The sequence below is a fragment of the Callorhinus ursinus genome, unplaced genomic scaffold (assembly GCF_003265705.2).
Source record: "Callorhinus ursinus isolate GAN/ISIS: 27379988/994484 unplaced genomic scaffold, GSC_fseal_2.0 scaffold1, whole genome shotgun sequence".
NCBI classification, from domain to species: Eukaryota; Metazoa; Chordata; class Mammalia; order Carnivora; family Otariidae; genus Callorhinus; species Callorhinus ursinus.
In genome coordinates this window covers 77698769-77720699 of record NW_027397063.1, presented here as the reverse complement: position 1 = coordinate 77720699, position 21931 = coordinate 77698769, and the positions used below count along the sequence as shown (strand labels likewise).

General features: G+C 40.0%; 2 protein-coding genes across 8 annotated transcripts in view; one reads left to right on the top strand and one right to left on the bottom strand.

The window, feature by feature from the left end:
- Positions 1-21931, bottom strand: part of ZMAT3 (zinc finger matrin-type 3) — a 51996-nt gene that overhangs the window by 15202 nt on the left and 14863 nt on the right. For 3 of the 7 annotated variants that reach the window (XM_025878533.2, XM_073896911.1, XM_073896918.1), the window contains exons 1-2: positions 19502-19721; positions 15481-15807 (exon numbers count right to left, since the gene is read on the bottom strand). In XM_025878533.2, coding sequence (XP_025734318.1) covers positions 15481-15750 — 270 coding nt within the window. In that variant the 5' untranslated portion in view covers positions 15751-15807; positions 19502-19721. Of the gene's footprint in view, positions 1-15480; positions 15808-16856; positions 17411-17963; positions 18049-19237; positions 19328-19501; positions 19722-20364; positions 20437-21513; positions 21574-21931 lie in introns of those variants that run through there. The other 4 variants (XM_073896905.1, XM_025878515.2, XM_025878524.2 and 1 more) reach the window with 4 other exon arrangements.
- Positions 1541-1976, top strand: LOC112829144 (guanine nucleotide-binding protein G(I)/G(S)/G(O) subunit gamma-5). Its single transcript, XM_025878561.2, has one exon. The coding sequence runs from the start codon at positions 1623-1625 to the stop codon at positions 1827-1829; it is 207 nt and encodes a 68-aa protein (XP_025734346.1). The 5' UTR covers positions 1541-1622; the 3' UTR covers positions 1830-1976.

The window sequence follows — 21931 nt, the reverse complement described above, 5'->3', positions numbered from 1 at the left end:
TAACTCTAAGCAGCACAACACCACGGATACTCCCTTCTATTTTCTCCTAGGATGCTCTCTTACCCCACCACTTCTCATTCTCTCACACTGCAACATCCAAAGCTCCACCCTTCACTCTCTTCTCCATCTACATTATTTTCCCCTGTCTCATAGCATTAAAATATAATTGACAAATTAGTAGCTCCCAAATTATCTACCCCCACCTCTGTTATGGACTGAATGACTGTGTCCCACCAAAATTCATATGTGGACATCTAATCCCAATGTGATGGTATCTGGACATGGGGCCTTTGGGAGGGGATTGGGCCATGAGGGTAATCAGTGCCCTTCTAAAAAGAAGCCCAAGAGCTCCCTCTCCCTCATTCTGCCATGTGAGGATCCAAGGAGAAGCTGGCTGTCTACAGTTTGGAAGAAGACCTTACTGGAACCCAACCATGCTATTACTCTGATCTCAGACTTTAGAGATCAGAATATACACCGTGAAACATAAAACTCATTCTAGCTCCAGGTCCTTTGTACTTGCTGTTCCTTTTGCCTAGAAGCTTCTTCTCTCGGATCTCTGCCTGGCTGGCTCCTTCTTACCTTTCAGATCTTAACTCAAATGGCATCTCTCTGAATCTGAAATATCCTGCCATTCTCCCCTACTCTGCATAACACGCTCTCTATTACACAGTCTGGTTTATCCTACTGCAACTTAGAACAATCTAAAATGATACTGTTTCTTTACTCGTTTGTTTCTCTTTTGTACTCTCTGGAATGTAGACTCCTTGAAAATAAGGACCTGTCTTGTTTACTCTTCTATCCCCGATATCTAGAACAGTTTCTAGCATACAGTAGGCCATCAGTAAGATTTGTTGAGTAAATGAACCAAGTATTATAATGGAGATAATGAATAAACCGCCAGGAAAACAGAGAGAAGGAATTTCTTACTTCTGCCTAAATGTGTCAGAGAAGCCTTCCCTGAAAAGGAGAAAATCAAGTCATCTTTTAAAATGAGCAAAAGTTTACCAGGCAGGTAAGGAGTAAGGGGAAAGAAAATTGTGAACAAAGAAAATACTATGATCAAAAGCCCAGCCTGCTATGTTGAGAAGCCACAAGGAGAGATGATCTTCTGGATCCTTTGGAGAAAAGCAGGAGTTGAGATACTTAGGGAGCTTAATGGTGAAACAGAAGGGAGCCTCTGAAGGACTTTAAGCAAAGTAGTTATATGATTGGATTGCATTTGATAAAAATCAACCTGGCATTAGCATAGGGGATAAATGAGGGTAGATCAAGCCAGAGCTGGGCAGAGAGAAGACAGCTAAGGACAAAGCCCCAGGACAATATAATACAGAGAATGAGGATCCAGAAAATGAGATTGAGAACATCTGGCCTACCAAATAAATGAAAACCAGACAAGTGGGGGGTATGATGGAAGCCTAGAATAAGGTGTTTCAAAAGAAGAATCTAGTTAGATACATTTTGACCCAGGAACTATACTTCTAGCTATCACCAAACAGAAACTCACATACAAGAAGGTATCTATAAGAATGCTCCGGCCGCGCTGCCCCACCATCTGGCCCAGCGGACCCACGAACCGACCGATCCACGCACGGACGAATCTGCCCGCTCTTGAGAGCGCCATGTCTGGTTCCTCCAGCGTCGCCGCTATGAAGAAAGTGGTTCAACAGCTCCGGCTGGAAGCCGGGCTCAACCGCGTGAAGGTTTCCCAGGCAGCTGCAGATTTGAAACAATTCTGTCTGCAGAATGCCCAACACGACCCCCTGCTAACTGGTGTATCTTCAAGTACGAATCCCTTCAGACCCCAAAAAGTCTGTTCCTTTTTGTAGTAAAATGAATCTTTGGATGGTTTTCTAAACCACTTTTCATGAACCAGTGAATATCAAAGGAGAATTAAATTTGAAGCCTGTACAAAAGCTTATTATCCCTGTAACACATGCCATACTATATAAACTTCTACTTTTGTCAGTCCTTAACATCTACCTCTCTGAATTTTCATAAATTTCTATTTCACAAGGGTAATTATTTTATATATACACTGGCAGCAGCATACAATAAAATACTTAGTGTAAAAAAAAAAAAAAAAAAAAGAATGCTCCTAGGAGGACTAGTAGTTACACTGAAAAGTAAAAATAAGCGAAGTGTCAGGGCACCTGGGCAGCTCAGTCTGTCAAGAGTCCAACTCTTGATTTCCGCTCAGGTCATGATCTCAGGGTCATGGGATCAGGCTCCATGCTCAGTAGGGAGTCTACTCTCTCTCTCTTTCTCCCTCTCCCTCTGCCCCTCCCCCTCAAACTCTGTCTCTAAAATAAATAAATCTTTAGAAAAATAAAAAATAACTGAAGTGTCCATCTATAGGATAACTCATAAATTATAGTCTATTCATACAATGGAACACTATACAGTAGTGAAAATAAACATTCCAGGGCCATGCATGGCAACATTAATGATTCTCCTAACAAAATGCTGAATGAAAAGAACAAATTGCAAAAGAAGATATGTGAAAATAATTTCTTTAATATGGGACTTAAAAACATGAAAACCACCACATATTACATAAGAAAACACATATGTAGCAAAAGTGCAAAAGAAGTAGCGCAACAGTAAATATCAATTCAGTATAGTAGCTACATCTAGGAGTACAGGAAAGGATACAATTGGGAAGGGATGCTTGGGGGCTTCAGTTGAAAGAACAGTTTTCACTCTTTCAGCTAGATGGCAATATATATGTTCATTATATTATTTTTGTACTTTTTTATGTCTGAAGTATTTCATAATAATTTAAAACAACACTAACCAAAAAAAAAAAAAAAGAGTTGCTCACCAGGTCGAATGCTACTGAGGGGTTAGTAACATCGGGACAGAGAAGTAATGCTTAGATTTAAAATGAGAGGTCAAGAATAACTTAGAACCATTTCAGTAGAGTATTAGGGATTAAAAAGTCACACGGAGTGGCTTGGGGAGACAATGGGACATGTGAAAGTAGAAAGAACCAGTATAGGCAACTATCTATCTATCTATCTTTTATTTATTTATTTATTTATTTATTTATTTATTTATTTATTTGAAGAGTTCTGTGACAGGGAGCAGAGAGATAGGGTTGAGAGTTAGAAGGGGGAAATGGGTAAATGCAAGATTGGTCTTAAGGATGGGTTTTACTTAGGCTCGTTTGCATGACAACAGAAGGAAGTCAGTAAGAACCAAAGAACAGGTGGTGCAGGCACTAAAGCATGTCCCTGAAAAGGCAGAAGATCAGGTACACAGTACTGGAGGAAGGGTCAGCTTTAGATAGTATCAAGTATTTTATTTCCAAAGCAGTACTCACAGTTTTCAAGCCGATATTACATCTATAACATAATGATAATAATGGCAACTAACAATTTTTGAGCATTTATATGACATGCAGTGTTATAAATACTTTGTAAATACTATCTCATGCAATCTTCACGAAGTCTCTCTATCGTGTAGGTATAATTATTATCCCCACTTTACATATGAGTAAACTAAACTCGAAAGTTAAAAACTTGCCCAAGAGTTTCCAGCGAGCTCGGCAGCAGGTGCCTGGGTTTGTGTGTCCCCATCTGCCCTCTACAAACAATGCAGGATAGTAAGAAAAACAAATAAAATACAGAGAAGCCATGCCTTCCACAGAACCAGAAGCCACAGAATGCCCAGACTTCAAGATAATTGTAAGTAAAAAAGGGAAAAACATCAAATCCCAGTGAGCAATCGCTTATGCTCCTGCTACAAGCATTCACAGTATGCGAGAGCAGTCTGACCAAAACTGCAGGAAAGAGAGAAGGAAGCAAGCAGCAGGCCTAGAATTGCTTTCAAGCCACCACCAGGAAAAATAAACCCACCCGATCTGTAAACACTAAACCATAATCTGGTGGAGCAGAGCACTGACTGCTGGACAGGGGCTTAAATGTACATACGACCTAAAGTGGCCAAGTGGCTTCTGGAGGAGAAAGAGACAAAAAAGAAGGAAGAGGCCCCTTTTGGCAACTGGGAGGTGAAGGGGGGTAAAAAGCAAAACAGGAAAAGCTAGCATCCTACAAAACAGAAAAGAGCAAAAAAACAAAAACAAAACCTGGAGGACATACAAACCCTCCCCTGGCCACCACAAAACCAAAAAACAAAACAAAAAATTACTGAACAAGTGAACTTTACTACAGTTATAAAAGAGATTGCCATTGAATTAAAATTCTCATAAACCACCCAAAATCCACATAATGAACAGATGAAAACTAATCAATGCTATACAAAATTATTACCAAAAAAATTAACATATCTCAGCAAGTGAAACCTACCCCCAAAAAACACATGAAACAGAAGAAAACCATTAAGATAACATTCCATATTGAATTAAATATATTCAAACAAGAATTTGGGAATATGAAAAATCACCTTCAATCAGGAATCCAAAATGTACAAAGAAAAATGGCCAAAGTTGTAAGAAACTTTTTTTAAAAAAAAAGGGTAATTAAACTCAGGAAAGAAAAAAGAGAATTATACCAAAAATGAAAGTAAATACATGCCAAAGGAGAATAGATGCAAATGAAAATGTAGTAAGAAGTACTGAAGAAAGACAGAAAAGCAATCACGAAAATAAAACATTTTAAAGGGTCATAGAGGAAGCAATGAAAATGGGAAACAGGTAAAGAAGAAATACTTTATGTCAAACCAGAGTCCCTGAAGACAAAAAAAAAACAAGCAAACAGAACTAATACTTGAAACTATAACCCAAGAAAATTGTCCAAAAGTAAGTGAAGACCTGAATCTACATATTGAAAAAGCATACCAGGTATCTGGGAAAATTAATATAGAACAACCGGATCTGAAGTATATCTTTTAAAAGGTATGACACTTCAAGCTCTCCAGGCAAAAAGATCAAATAACTTACAAATGTATAAGAATTAGAATGGCATCCATAATATGTAAAACAAGGCAGTAGTTGAGAAGTATTTTTTTTAAACTTCAACAAAAGTGTGAACTAAGGATTTTATGTACTGCCAACTATCCCTGTATCAAGGGTCAAGACTATAGAAAAGCATTTTAAAAATAAACAACCCTAGGAATTCAGTACTCAGAAGTCCTGCTTGAGGAATCTTTTGGAGCTTCATCCAACCAAAAAATGACTGGGAAAACTTCAGCAAAAAGGCTGATGGTGAGTATTTTTGTAGATATAATTGTAGATCAAAGACGAAAATAAAGGTGGAGATGAGGGTGAAACATTAATGTTCAAATATTACATGTTATGTCACATTGGAAATAATGCAACAAAAAAAGAGACAGAAAAAGGAAGAAGAAGGTAGAATAAGTTCATTGAATCTGCAATAGGCAATTTAGCTGGGATACCATTAAAAACTGACAAACCCAGATAGTAACACATTAAATAACTCAACAGGTTAGTAAAATCATTTAAAAATGTATAAAAGGATGCCTGGGTGGCTCAGTTGGTTAAGTGTCTGACACTTGATTTCAGCTCAGGTCATGATCTTGGGGTCATGAGATCAAACCCCTCGTCAGGCTCTGCACTGAGTATGGAGCCTGCTTAAGAGTCTCTCTCCTTCTCCCTCTGCTCCCCTCCACTCTCACACACTCACTCTCTCTCTCAAAAAAAATAAAAATAAAAAATAAAAATGGATGAATAATAGGGGAATGAGAATGGACTATAAGCAATGGTAGGGTGTGACACTTTCCTACACATACATTTTTGTATAGTTCTAACTTTTATAACTATTTTAACATTTCGCAAACTTAGAAAAAGAATCAAAGTCAACAAGGATTGGGAAGGACCCAAAATGAAATACAAATAGAAACAAACAAACTTAACTGTATAGAAAAATGAATACTATAACCATACTGAATGGGGAGGAGAGGAAAAAAACTATTGGTCTTGAAGTATCTCCCCCATGATACTTACTAAACACAAAAAGAAAAATAGTAACTTGACAAAACAAGAACCTTAGCAGGCAGCAACTCTGTAAACTAAGTAACTTTGTAAAACAGTATTTTGACTATATATCATGCTAAAGACAAGAACAATACACAAATGCTATCCCCTGGTTAGTAGGTTTGCTTTTCATGGGGATATAACTTATCAAACTCCAAACTATATATACTGAGAGAGAAAGAGAAAGTGTGTATGTGTATATGTGTGTGTGTGTGTGTGTGTGTGTGTGTGTGTGTGTGTGTTGCAGTTAATGAAAGCCTAGGTTTTTCCCTGTCAAAGAAAGAAAAGATGGAAGGTTAGGATGAACACTGTCATGTTGAATTAAAATTGGAAGTACCAGTCTGAACTCAGTTTTCAACATACATGCATGTAGATAAATATAAATGTGTGTATACACAGATAAATATTACTAGTTCTATCACTGAGAAGATCTAGAAACAATAACATCCCAGTAGCAAAAAGCACACCCTGTACTCAGATTTTGGTTTCTAAATACCATTCTCCAATAAAAGAAACCTGGGTCCTTGAAGAAATGGCTGGCCTGAGGAAAATACAAGAAAATCCTGGAATCTTTTGTATTCAGGAATTAAGGAAGTATGACAAAAATTACAGGGACAGGTCAAAAGGACACAAGCACCAACCTGAAGGGGCTCACACTGGTCAAATCCGGAAAAAAATAAACATCAGGATAAATAATGATAGTAATAGATTATATCCCAGAATAAAACAAGAATCCATAATCCATGGTGATTGAATGAATGATGAATGAATGAAAGCAGAAAGTTCTTCCTTAAAATTCCAACCAATAAATGTAGAAAGAATAATTAAAACAGAAAAATCACCATTTGGCAGATACCATAGTAATAATCACTGTAGGGAAGAATGATCAATGAATGCTAAAATTACTGAATGAAACACCATAAGATATAAAATATTTACATAGTCTCAAAGTATCTCCCCACATGACACTTACTAAACACAAGAAGAAAAACAGTAACTTTACAAAGAAGAATCCTGGCAGACACCATCTTAACCAGTGACCAAAGTAATAGTACCAGTGATGCAAAATATTCACATTCTTCCTAATATGATGCACTGGGAAAGACACAACATCACTTCTGTGGTATTCTTGCCAAAAAAAAAAAAAAAAAAAAAAACACACACATAACCAAAAATAAAACAAGGGAAAAAAAAAAAAAAACCCTAATGTGGTATTCTTGAAAAAAAAAAAAAAAAAAAAAAACACACACACATAACCTGAATTCAATCATGAGAAAATATCAATCAAACCCAAATTGGGATATTCTACAAAACAACTCTTCAAAAATTGCAAGACTGTAAAAAAAACAAACTGAGGGTTCTAGAGGGGAGGGGGGTGGGAGGATGGGTTAGCCTGGTGATGGGTATTAAAGAGGGCATGTATTGAATGGAGCACTGGGTATTATACGCAAACAATGAATCATGGAACACTACATCAAAAACTAATGATGTAACGTATGGTGATTAACAATAAAAAATTAAATTAAAAAAAGAAAAGTAAGAGGGAAAAACTAAACCTGTCCAAATTAAAGGAGGCAAAACAACCACATGCAAAATTTCATCATGGATCAGACCCTGGAACCAGAAAAAAGGACACCATTAGATAATTGATGAAATGTAGTCTGTAGATTAGATAATATTATTGTTATCAGGCTTAATTTCCTGATTTTGATAACCCTAGGGCAGTTACATAAATACTAACATTTCAGGAATCTGGATGAGGTACATGCAGGAATTTTTTGTACTGCTTTTGGAACTGGTTTGTAAGTTAAATGTTATTCAAACTGAAAAGTTAATGAAATAAAATAAAACTTGCCCAAAGCCACAAGTAAATGGCAGAGCTGGGGACAATCTCATTCCAGAGCCCATGCCACCATGTTCCACTGCACCCTAGGAAAACCCAACAGTATTAGAGACCATCTCAGATACCAGGAACTGTTCTAAATGTCTTATACATACTAGTGAGTAGGTATCATTAGTATCATCATCAAGTTCCTCTTCATGAGACACAAAGAAGTTAGGAAATATTTCTTCCAATGACCCACATCTAGTAAGCAGTAAGACTACAATCTGAAGACCAGTCTGACCCCAAAGTCCATGATTTCACAGCCTGTGAAACAGATGCTAGCAAAGGGAATAAAAAGAAACCAAAAAACCCTTAAAAATTAAGGACGTAAATGTCAAAATTTAAAAAATCAGTATAGGGTTAGAATTCAAGAATACCTCTCAGGAACAAATAATACATTATATGTTAAAAAAAAAAAAAGAAGAAGAAGAAGAAGAAGATAGGGGGCGCCTGGGTGGCTCAGATGGTTGGGCGTCTGCCTTCGGCTCAGGTCATGATCCCGGGGTCCTGGGATGGAGTCCCGCATCGGGCTCCCTGCTAGGTGGGGAGCCTGCTTCTCCCTCTTCCTCTGCCTCTGCCTCTCTCTCGACTCTCATGAATTTAAAAAAAAAAAAAAAGATAGTAGGAAGGGAAAAATGAAGGGGGGGAAATCGGAGGGGGAGATGAACCATGAGAGACTATGGACTCTGAGAAACAAACTGAGGGTTCTCGAGGGGAGGGGGTGGGGGATGGGTTAGCCTGGTGATGGGTATTAAAGAGGGCACGTTCTGCATGGAGCACTGGATGTTACACGCAAACAATGAATCATGGAACACTACATCAAAAACTAATGATGCAATGTATGGTGATTAATATAACATAACAAAATTAAAAAAAAAAAAAGAATACCTCTCAGGAATAAGGGAACGATAAAAGAGAGAAGAGCTAAGCAATATAAAGAATCAAGCCAGCTAGTCCAGGCTAGCGCTAACAGAATTACCAGGAAAAAAGAGAAAATACAAAGAATATTATCAAGGAAACAGTATCAAAGAAAACTCCCCAAAGCTCAAGAGAAACAGGAATATTCAAACTGAAAGGAATTACCAGTGTTGACCAAGACAAATGAAAAAAAGATGCACAACTAAACACAGCTATCATTGTAAAATTTCAGATACCAAGGATCAAAGGGAGAGCCTAAGAGCTTCCAGGAGGAAAAAAGCCCAAAATTAAAGTAGGTCACCCACAAAAGAATAAGAATCAGAGTAAGATTTCTCTTCAGCAATACTAGATTAAAAAAAAAAAGCAAACACACACATGCACACACAATTAAGTACAGCCTTTAATATTCTTAGGAAAAGTAATTTTCAAGCAGAAATTGAATGGTCACATATGAAGACATAATACACATATTTTTAGACATACGAGGGCTCAGAAAAATTTATTTATTACTCTCGCTTAAAGACAGAGATGTGTTGTAACATACATTCATATTTAAAATTCTTCTTCCTTTGGGGCGCCTGGGTGGCTCGTCAAGCGTCTGCCTTCGGCTCAGGTCATGATCCCAGGGTCCTGGGATGGAGCCCCACATCGGGCTCCCTGCTCAGCGGGAAGCCTGCTTCTCCCTCTCCCACTCCTCTGGCTTGTGTTCCCTCTCTTGCTATATCTCTCCCGGTCAAATAAATAAATAAAATCGTTTAAAAAATAAAATAAAATAAAATAAAATTTTCTTCCTTCAAGTAATGTGAAGATGTATTCCAACAAAACAAGATTGAAAAATAAAAAGCATGCATATTTAGAAAACTGTAGCCCAAGCCAGAGGGCAATGAAGAGAAATCCAAATTTGACAGCTGTGTAGCAAACCCAGGTGGCAATCAGTTGCAAATGGAACAGGAAGTTGGGGGGGATCTAGGATAAAGCAGGGATTCCACACAATGGAAAGTGTGAGAGTTTGGAGGGGGGAATGGGGTTATGATAAAGATACATTATGAGAGAAAAGGAAGGAAAAAGAAAAGCAATTAAAAACTCTAGGATATACAATAAGCTACACAATGAAGTCATGATCCAGTTACAGAACAACTAGCCCAAATTAGAACAGGAAATCAGTGGGTTTAATGAAGATAAATGAAATGGATTTTAAGCAATAAAAAGAAAGATTAAGAAACTAGTAGTTGTTTTTTATAAAAGCATAAGATTCTTCCCTGTTTTTTAAAGTGTCAGAAACTCAAGGAAAAACAAAAGGTTATTTCTAAGTTACAATCCACATATGAAACAAACTAAAAAGGGCATGATTTGAGCAACTGGTGGCATTCAAGAAAGGGTCATCCTGGGGCACTGGGTGGCTCAGATAGTTAAGCATCTGCCTTCAGCTCAGGTCATGATCCCAGGGTCCTGGGATCGAGTCCCGCATCGGGCTCCCTGCTCCTTGGGAGCCTGCTTCTCCCTCTCCTTCTACTGCTCCCCCTGCTTGTGCTCTCTCACTCTCTCTGTCAAATAAATAAATAAAATATTTTCTGCGCCTGGGTGGCTCAGTCGTTAAGCGTCTGCCTTCGGCTCAGGTCATGATTCCAGGATCCTGGGATCGAGCCCCGCATCGGACTCCTTGCTCGGCGGGAAGCCTGCTTCTCCCTCTCCCACTCCCCCTGCTTGTGTTCCCTCTCTCGCTGTGTCTCTCTCTGTCAAATAAATAAAATCTTTAAAAAAGAAAAAAAAAAAGGTCATCCATTTGAACATCCCTCTTGAGTAGCATGGGATCATGACATTGGAAACACAGAAGAAAACAACTCTTCAGTGAACAGTATTTCCCCACCTATACCAATGCAAATGCTGAATATCAATTTCCAACCATTAGAATCAACCTACAAATAGAGCATGGAAAACTTAATTTGACTATTGAGTAAACAAAAATGTGATCAACCTTAACCTTAACCTTAACAGTGCGAAGGCAAGACGAGAGGTGGAAGGGGGAGAATGGAGAAGAAAAGGTGGGGATGGAAGAGGAAGGGAGCACAGGTGATTACTGCTTTTCATTATACGCCCTTTGTTCCATAGGCATTGTTTTTTTGTTGGTTTTTTTTTTTATATTTTATTTATTTATTTATTTGAGAGAGAGGGAGAGAGGGAACACAAGCAGGGGGAGTGGGAGAGGGAGAAGCAGGCTTCCCGCGGAGCAGGGAGCCCGATGCAGGGCTCGATCCCAGGACCCTGGGACCATGACCTGAGCCACCCAGGCGCCCCCATAGGCATTGTTTTGAGTTAAAATTTCTTTAAATGTTTTGAGGAAGCTGCTACCAGTGGCAGATGCTACAAAAGGTCGAGTGAGAAAGAACTAGATTTGGCCTGTAAGGTCATAGGAGACCATGGAGAGGACCCTCTCCGTAGAATACTGGAATGAAACCAGAATGCAGTGGTGGGCTGGGGAATGGATGGGAAAGGAAGACCAGGAGAGGACAATTATACCCGTCAGAACTCTAAGGAGAGGAGAAAAGTTGCCAACGAGAGGGATTAAAAGCAAAGGGAAGGCGGCTGTTGCTATTTTTATTTACACAGAAAAACTTGAGCAGGTTTTTAATTTGATCGAGGTAAAGAAGTGATGACAGGGACAGGTGATGAAATCCAGACTTAGGGTGAGGAATCAACCTGTCAGAAGAAGAGATACGTATTCTTTGGAACTAAGAAGAAACGAGGTAGGGGCACTGGGATGGGGAGGCAGAGAGCTGCCGAGATGCAGCTACCAGCAGCGTTATGGAGAACCTCTGCTCCCTAATGAAGTGCATTTGACTATTCTCAGTCCATTGCAAGTTCATCTGGAAAACAACCAGGCAGGAGAATTTTGAAAACATAAAATTAGCTGAGATTAGAGTTGCTGACCATGCCATCCAAACCTGAGTGACCAATGTTAAAATATAAGTGCTAAAATCAGTATTCTAAATTTTGGGATAACATCAATTGCATTCTCTGCATGATGAATTAAGATCACTACAATCAGCATCATAACTCTAGAACTACTTTTTTTTTTTAACCTGCATTCTGTCTCCCTTTCAAATTAATCTAATTAATATGGTACATTGCTATTTGGCTGCTAAATATTACAAACAGAAATCTATGTTTATGACACACTTTAGAAATATACTTTGAATAACTGAGCAGTTATTTTTCAAAAGGACACACAAATTAGCAGATACATGGGTTGACGTTATTTTACACTGTGGATGCCCTAGCAAAATTTATCCATTTTTGTTTTTTGCTTGTTTTATTTCTGTTAATGACCTTCCATCCAAAGTAGTTCTTCCTCTGGGCGTGTATGCTGCTAAAACAGTGTTGTGTTACTCCATGCCAGGCTTGCCCTAAGTAACCTGAAGCCTGTGGACAGATTTTAATAAAATGAAGACATGATTTTTTTCTTCCAAAGGTTTTATTTTAAGATATAACTAAAGCCATAATTTTGAGACTGTAAAAATAAGTAGTCTCATTAAAAACAAAACAACAATTCAGGGTTACAAGTCCTGGGAATAAAACTAAATCTGTGGTGACCAAATGGGTCATTGCTAAGGCAGCCCCAACTTAGGAATGGCAGGACGTCAGAGAAAGAAGGTAGTAAGTTTAAAGGGAAGCATTTATCGAGCAGCTTCCAATGTGTGTCCTGGATTTCTGGAATATGATAGTTACACTCTAGTATAACACTGCTCACACCAGAATGAAGGTTGTTTACAATACCGTGGGCAATTTGAAACTTTGCGATTTCAACAATGGCACCAACTCACTCAACCATTTGCAGAAATGTAATCAACAGTGATATATCACTTCACACAAATGTGTTTCTAGCTTATAAACAGGCTACCACTGACCCCCTTTATCCCACACATAACTGAAATAGTGAATTTGTGGTCTTGGTATCACTCTGTATTAAAAACTATAAAGCAGGTTTTCAGAAATAAAACTTTCCATCATCTCATCTACCACTTTGCTATATTAGTCCACTTACAATCATTGCCAATCTACCTATTCCTGGCTCTTGGTAAGCCTTACTCGCTGGTCCTACCCTTGTCTTCAGTAGCCTTTTTTAATCACTGCCTATTTATGTACTGTGAATGGCGCCTTTGCCACATCTTTCAGGCTGACATTTCCGTTTCCCTTCTATGGTGGTTTCACCCACCTCTAAGTTATGTTCATGCTCTGATTGTTTATTATTCTGATCTGCTCTTTGATCCACACTCTCTCATCTTGACCATATCTTTCTTGAAATCCAGATTTTACCTCTAAAGTTAACTTTTCTATACTATCCTAATGAAATTGTTCCATACTTTTTTTTTTAAGATTTTATTTATTTATTTGACAGAGAGAGACACAGCGAGAGAGGGAACACAAGCAGGGGGAGTGGCAGAGGGAGAAGCAGGCTTCCCACTGAGCAAGGAGCCCAATGTGGGATCATGACCTGAGCCGAAGGCAGACGCTTAATGACTGAGCCACCCAGGCGTCCCTCCATACTTTCATATACTAACTACTTTGGCTTGTTTCTCTGTAAAAAAACAAAAAAACAAAAAAAAAACCTCCCTCTTCAAGAATAACATTGATTTCATTCAAATCTTTGCTTCTAAGCTCTTAGAAAGAAATCAGCTCTCAGAAAAAAACCCAAACTTTTAATTTTCCATTAGGTTCTACTTTCTTAATACCCACTAGCTTCTTCTTTACTCCATCTTTACCCTAGTTTTTGCCTGCTTAAATTATCCACCATGACAAGCTGTCCTTCTCCAACTTTTCCACTTAAAAATTCTGATTATTGAGACATTTACCTAAATTTCCCTTCCCTATTCTCATATTTTCTAATTCCTATATTTACCATATCATGGACAGAGCTGAAATTAAGTATAATTACTAATCTTCTCAACTAAAAAGTTCACAAAGCACGTGTGCGCACGAAAACGTAGAATCAAAGAAAAAAACCCAAATAAATGCAGATTGTTTCTTATCTAGTTTAAGCCTTATAATCCAATGACCCTGCTCAAACTGAATCCTCTCTATGCATAACCAGAAGCATCCATCACTGTCTATAGAGACACAAAGTGATATTAGGAGGGAAAAAAGGCAGGAGATACAGGTAACACACATATTAAAATTACACATTGCCCAAGAATTCTATCTCATAAAAGTAAACAACTCTTCTTTAAAGGGCAAAAAGGTGGGTTTCCTCTCAAGTTAATGTCTTACGAGGGGCTTTATACAGCTAAAAATCAAAACTTTAGAACTCAAGCTTGATTTTTCAAAGTGAGTCTTAGGCTATAACACTGAATATTTCATAGGAATAACTGAAGAGGAAAGGTAGCACTGTGTCTTGGGTTTGAGAAGCATCATCCTAACCAACTCCCCTCAAACAGCAAAATAGTCAAAGGAAGACCCTGTACCAAACCACTGTGATTTGGAGACTGATACACAGAGGGAATGAGAGTTAGGCTGAAGGAGGGAGTAAAATGTAAAAATAAAACTGGAAGACACCTTTATGCACCACTGAGGACATGTGCCAGTATCTGAGTTATAATTAACTCAATGCTCTGCACCTGAGGGCAACAAACCCAAATAAAGGGAACTCCAGGGAAGCAACACATTATATCTTCCCCTCAATCCCAGGGAAAACAATATACCCTCAAAATATTTCTGAGGTACAATCACAAAGTGACACAATCATCAGTCTTTAGGATCCAAACAAAACAGAAACAGAATTCCACCTAGAGTAAATAACAACTTTACGTTAGAGACAGAGCGTCACAATAGAAGAAATACCTGTATAAGTCATCTTTCTACAATGTCTTATGATTGCAGCTATTCATGCAGAGAATAAAGAGTCAAATCAATGCTGACCCAGAAGACATCCTTTCCTTCAGTGGCATTTGGCCTCAACTGCTTCTCAGGTCCCCTTTCTCCAAAAAAAGGAAACTATATAATTGTGTAGGATAGCAATCTAGAATAAAAAGAAATACGGTACTCTCTCTTTCTAGCCAGAGGTTAGCTTTCTATTTGTTCTTAGGTAATAACACCCTTTAAAATTGTCCTTCCCACTAGATATCCTACATGGAGGTGAAAGCTTTAAATCTTAGAAACGATTATCAGTTCAGAGTATGCTTCCTATGAAGGGTAAGGTTCAATATTTCAATGTCATTTTATTCCAACTACAGAAAAATACCTGTGTTTTTCTTAGCAGCAATAGGTTATATAAGAAGGGTCAGAGGTCCAAGAGAAAAAGCGTTAACATTCATAGACAGATTACCTTGAACTGATGCAAACTGTATTAGCTGGAAGAGAATATTCATAAGGCTAATTCGCCTAAACAATTTGACACTGAATTGAGTTTGGTACGTCATGTTTCAAAAACTATTCACCTTAGGATCACAGGTTTGTACACAAGCATAGATGATGTACATTAGCCTAAAACGACTAGTAAGCTATCAAAACCCACACAGTTAGGTTGAGACCTCATTCTGTGAAAAGTGATGCATTCTTTTAATGTAGGAACATTATGCTTTTAATCAAACAAACTAATGTCTCAGTTGTTCACTAAGCCATCTTGATTATTCCAGGCACAACTGGTCATATCTGGAGAGAAGACTGAAATGGGCAAAGCCCTAAAAGTTTCTCTCACTAAATGCCTGGCCTTCTTTTTTCCCCTTACCTGATAATGAGCCTGGGCCTGCTGTGCGGAGTTCAAGGTGACATTGCAGAGTTTACAGTACAGGGGCTTACATAGCTCCTCCAGGGCAGAGTCTTGCTCCCCTCCCTTCGGTAACTCTTCTTCCCCGGCCAGAGGCAAGGAAGCCTCCTGCCCGAAAGGCTTTTGTGGCGGAAGCTGCAAGGTTCCTGTAGACCGGGCGGCCACTGACATAGGAGGAGAGGATGAGGGCCGCTTAGGCAGAGGAAGCCCGGCGTGTTGCAAGAGGATCATTGGGTAGGAAAGTCTTGGGCATAATCCAATGGGTGAGGAGAACTCAGGTCTTCAAATCTGAATCAACAGCAAAAAAAAAAAAAAAAAAAAATGCTCCCTTAAAAATGAGACCTCATGTAAATGACCACACACCACCTGACCCCTTCCTCTACTTCTCCAAACCACCTTTGGATTTCTCTTTGCCTCATCTAGCAGACTTCCCCTATCTGTTGATCCACGCTGACACTATGCTCTTCCACGGAGAACAGCTTTATAGATTTTGCTTTATTTTGCCTGGCACGGTTCCAACTGTGGCCCCTCTGACCTATGAACATTAATAGCATTGCATCCATGGCTGATTAAATCTACAAGTCACACGGCTGAAATGGACATCAAAGGTCACCTCGTCCAGACCTCTTCCCTCAGGCACACTTACACTTAACTACAATTGATGATAATTATGCATAGACAAAAACACCACTGGTACGAACCTCAGCAAATGTCTCCTTTCCATCCAAACTCATCTTTCCCTCCAGGTGAATCAAAAAGAGTGAAATAAAGACTTCCATGCCTCAGAACCCTTAAAACACTTCTAGAGCTAGCTAACATAGCAAGGAAACCTAGGAATAACTCAGTTACCATGTAACAAAAGTAAATAAAAGAGTTCCTTCCCATCAACCAGTAATATTTATTTTTTGTTAAGATTTTATTTACTTATTTGAAAGAGAGAGACACAGCGAGAGAGGGAACGCAAGTAGGGGGAATGGGAGAGAGAGAAGCAGGCTTCCGACTGAGCAGGGAGCCCAATGCGGGACTCGATCCCAGGACTCTGGGATCATGATCTGAGCCGAAGGCAGATGCTTAACGACTGAGCCACTCAGGTGCCCCATCAACCAGTAATATTTAAATAGGTAAGCCAGTGACTCCTCACAGCAGACACCACAGGCAATGTGTAGGCCACATGCAGCCTCAGATGTGCTCTGTTTCGAACATAAGAGTGTTGTGTTTTGCTTTCACTTTTTAAATTGAATTAGTCATCAACATTTTAAAATCAAGAGATTCATGGCTCCTCCTGATAAAAGGATGATCTGGCAACATTTGACACATGGTCCTACATGGACAATTACCTAGATAGGGCGGAGAGGCACTGTCCCCAGTAGCCAGGTCTGTCTTCTCCAGGCCACCTGCTTCCCACTTAGCCTGCTGTCTGTATTTGTGTTACTTACCTGCTTCCTGTAGGCCTTTGAGTTCAGGACCCCACCTCATATGGCCTTAAACTATATTCATGAGTCTGCTATAAAATCAGAATATCTTCTCTCCATCTAGCCATAAATTACCTGCATAAAACAATGTATCAAGTAAATGTCCTCTGAGGTAATGGATCACACTGTCAGAAGCCCCCATTTAATTCTAGTTCCTCAGTCTTTCAGCAATTTCCTTTTCCCTTTTTATTAAGTAACTATTATTCCATTTCACTCAGAAAAGATCCAATATGTTCCAATACCTCTTTGATTTTATACATCATTTCTTCTGCCTCCCACCCAGATGGTGCTTTCTAGCCCTGAGTATCTCAAAATGAACCACAGTACACATTCTGAGTTCCCATGATTCTAATTAACCCAAATTAAAATCCCTATTCCAAAATACACAATTCCTTCCACTCTCTCAATACTATTAAAACCTGTTTCCTTGGTCAATAAAATATGGCTATCTTAAACAGCTGAAATTTTCCATCTGCAAGAGAAATGTATATATTTTCTGACGGTAATACATTTACTAAAATTAACCAAAATTTTAAAAAGTTAAAAACTCTCTTTTACCACATTTAATAAGTATACACATGGAAACTGCAATCAGGTAACAACTTTTATACTAAATTCAGGGTCTGGGGGCAGCAGAGGATATCAGTGTGATGGGAAAATAAAGTAGTTAAAGGCAAAGTACAAAAATTAGTCATAATATTCAACGATACTTCTCATTCATCATAAGAACAGGATTTTTTATTCTTAAGCAGAAGTATGCTGTCCATATCTCTAGTAACATAAAGAAAAGCAATACAGACTGAGGACCTTTAAAAAGTCAGATTCTCTGTAATCATATTATTCCTCTCAATTAAATCAAGCAAAGACAGGCATGGACGTTTTAAAAAGGAAAACTAAGGAGACAAAAACCACTTATTCAAAAAGTTAACTACCTAATTATAATAATTCATTATATTAAAAGACTACACATACCACCTGTACAGAGACATACTGATACCAAACTGCCAGAAACAAGCTTCCAGTTCAGAAGACAAAATGGAGGAGGGTGTTGAAACATCTGTATAAAGGAAATCAACAATATAAACAAAATCAAATACTACCGATTGCCTAGACATGTCTGGACTTGTTTTATGAAAGCTCACTCCCACTTGAGGAAATTCCAGCACGCATCTCCCCCAGTGTGGCCTACAGGTTTCCATCAAAATAAAGGCCAGTCTCAAAGCCCAGAGGTATGAGAGGCCCCCTTCCAGAAGTGATAAAATCCCCTGCATTACAGAAAAAATTCTTGCCCAGTACAGACGTACCCATTTTCACATTCTATCTTTATAATTTTTAAAGAATAGCTAGATATTCCAAAATTATTTCTTGTAATATTCAACAATCAAAATGATAATATAACTCCCAAAAGGCTCTGTGCATGACAACTACATCAGGTCTTACTATGCTAGCAAACAAAAACTGGCTAAATCTAAAAGAAATAAAACCAAGCCTTTAGTGAAAGCCTGAATGGTGGAATAGAGACCCAAAGCATAGGCGACTACAAGGATCTGTTCAACTACTGCATTAGATTAAAAGAAACTAACTCGATGGCTGATGTAAATAAAATATTCCTCAGATCTTAAAAACCATTCAGTTTGATGCTTGAAGTGACATAAATGAAGGATTTATGGTGGTGAATGTCCTGGTTTGGAAGGGGTTTTTGAGGAGACAATAAAGAAAGTCAAAGCTTCATGGTGTACCCTGTTAAAGAAAACGGATGATCATAGCATAGTTTTCATGATTGGACTGGGGCCTACTCTTCACATACTGTATTAAAGACAATCACTTTCTCATTTGGAGAAATCTACAGAGGAAAGAGAACAGTGTAAAGGAACAGGTTATTGGCACCTCAGCAAACTAGGGAAGTCTGTACAGTAACTGGGAATTCTGGAAACGAGGGGAAAACAGTGAGCATTATTCAGAGGTCATCAAAACGCATCGGGAAGGAATCAGACAGAGAAATATGAAAAATAATCAGCTGAGGCAAGGTATATCATGTAAGGAAGACCCAAAAGAACGCAGGGAGGTGGGGGAGAAGAGGCCTCGGTGAATTGGCGAATGTTTTCCAGTCTCAGCTATGACTGTTCCTAATCCAAGGGAATCGTATACACATTTGAATCTAAGCTACAGACACTTCAGCATCGCCCACATATACCTTACATTCCTAATATGTGCCTGCATACACACGAGCGCGCACACACACGCACCTCAATCCCGTAAGGATGCCATCACGAAAGATGGAATCCCCCGTCTCCCACCGGGCGGGGGGGAGCGCGAGGGCCAAGGCAGCAGCACGCCTAGATGATCCAAATGGTACACGTGAAAAGCTCAAAAACAAACAGATAGATAAAAGCAGCGCAAGCCTGTCACGTGGAGGGCAGGTGGAAAGCCCGCACCCGAAAGGAACCGCTAGTCGCCTTCGCTCCCGGGCTCGTCCTAAATGCCCCAGGCTCGCGATCTCCCGCACTTACCGGAACCCTCCGGACGCGCCGGGAGTCCAGGCGCCGCGTCCACCTGGGGAGCCCGCCGCCGTCTGCCCCGCGCGCCCGGCTCGGCCCGGCTCAACTCCGCCTCCCTCGGCGCAACTTTCCCGTCTGGCCCCCGCCAAGCCCCCGCCGCAGCTGAAGGCTGACTGTCAAAAGTCAGCCCAGCCGGACCCACAGGGAAACAGCTGCAGGAAGTGACTGCGGAACCGGGAGGCGGCGGAGGAGGAGACTGAAGGCGCCGGCCCGGCGTCGCCACTGCGCATGTGCCAGGCAGGGCAGGCCGGGCGGTGGCGACGGCGGCGGCGGCGGCAGCAACAGTGGCGGCGGCGGCCGCGCCGGTGCCTCCAGCATCCCTGACAGGCCAAGGGCGCGCGGGACAGGTGCGGGCACCGCGAGCGCAGGGGCGCTGGGGCAGGATGGAAAACAAGCACAAGGCAGAAGGAGGGTGCACCATCCAGTGGACAGGTCCTAAGAGCTAGCTGTTCATCCCGTACACCCTGGAAAGTTGATCCAGAACAGACGCTTGGGTAGAGCTTCTGCAACTTTCATCTCCTGTCATTGAGATCCAAACCTTTTTCACTCCAGCCGCGCCCTCAATCCGCTGGTTGCCGCGTAAGGTCCTGCCAAATTGTCCAGGATCCTTTAAAGTGCTACGACAGAACCTTTAAACGGCACCTCTCCCCAGGATGGAGAAAGAGGAGCGTGACTGCGGTTAAGTGGTCTCCAATCACCCAAGAGCGCGTGTATGCGCGCGCGTGTACACACACACACACACACACACACAGAGACTCCTATACTACAGTGGGCAAGAGATAGAGAAGACTTTCTCCTGACCCCTGGACCCTTACCTGCAGGACAGAAAAGACCAGGAAGAGATGGGCTGATGCTAGAATGTCACATCTCCTAGTCAACGTCGACACCTGTAGGGTTGGCATTGAAAGATGAACTGAGGAATTTCCAGCTCTAAACTTCTATTAGTTTGTAAACTATTCCATAGGAAGATTTGCTGGGGGGGGGGGGCAAAATATACATAAATTTACTGTTTTCACCATTTTAAGTGTACAGTTCAGTGCCATTAAGTATATTCACATGGCCATGTGCTTATTTTTTAACCATTAATTAAAATGTCAGGGAGATCTAAGTATAGCAAGATGTGCCCTAGTAGTAGGCAACTACTGCAGGAAATTAAGGCTGTTTCTTTGATGGAAACACACCATCCAGTACCACCACCAACAAACCAGATTGGACTGTTTTCCAGAAATGACTTCATAAACACAATGACTGTTTAGGAATCATGCACACACAGCTAGTGTACACGAGCCATTTGGGGAGAGTAATCTATCATGTGTAGGTAGAAAACAGAATTTTTCTGAATTGATTCTCTGTTTATGTATACATACTTTATGTGTCAAAACCTTAAAAGGACACATTGTTTTTGTAATAATAAATGCTGCTGAAATCCACTTTCCAGCCCTTTTTCTGCATGGTCTTTAGCCATGTCACAGTCTATTCTCTTTAGCTAGGACTGCAACTGGACCTCTACTAGCCTTTCTGAACTGCCCCTCCCACTGGTATCCTAATAATGAACAAAACAGAGTTACTCATATTTACTCATTTACTCATGGATAGGCCCCATCCATGGCACTCACTTTCCTGCCTCTGTAACTTAGCTCTATCTGCATCTTGAATGCAAAGTGCTTTTTGTCCCCATCCCTGTATTTCTAAATCCTACCTATCCTCCAAGGCCTCTTCTTCAATGAGCTCCATAGCACTTCTCTGCACACCTTGATGATACACTTAATATTTATTGCTCTGTATTATAGTTACTTAAAGAAATCACTAATCTGCCCTACAAATTCCTTAAGCACAGAAAGGATACATATCTTGGAAGTTTTCAAATTGTGTATTTCATTCTTTCATTCTGTGCTATATTTCAGAATAAAAATCTGAAATATTAACTGAGGTACCTCACCATCCAGCTCTGTACATACACATACATTTCCATGTCCTCTTGTCTCTGGTGTTATACTCTTCCCAGACAGCTAGGGCATTTCCTCCTGCCTCAGGGAGAAAGAAGAAGGTAAGTCTCAGATGTTTGTTTAATAGATATTTGAAGCTCATGGTGTGACAATAGTCTTGTAAGTCAAAGGTTTGGATTTGGAATAGCTCTTTAGGAGCTGAAAGAAAGAAAGAAATTAGACCACAATGTATAAGTCGGCTTTGTTGTAAAAGCAAACAACTCCCAAATCCCAATGGATAATTGCCACAAACGTTTATTTCTTGCTTATATTAGTAACGTGCTGTAGATCAGCTCCACAGGTCTTCTTGTTCCAGGCCCCATGCTGAAGAAACAGCCCCTGTATGGGACTTGGCAATTCTCATGATATATGGGAAGAACCAGAGAGCTGGCAGAAA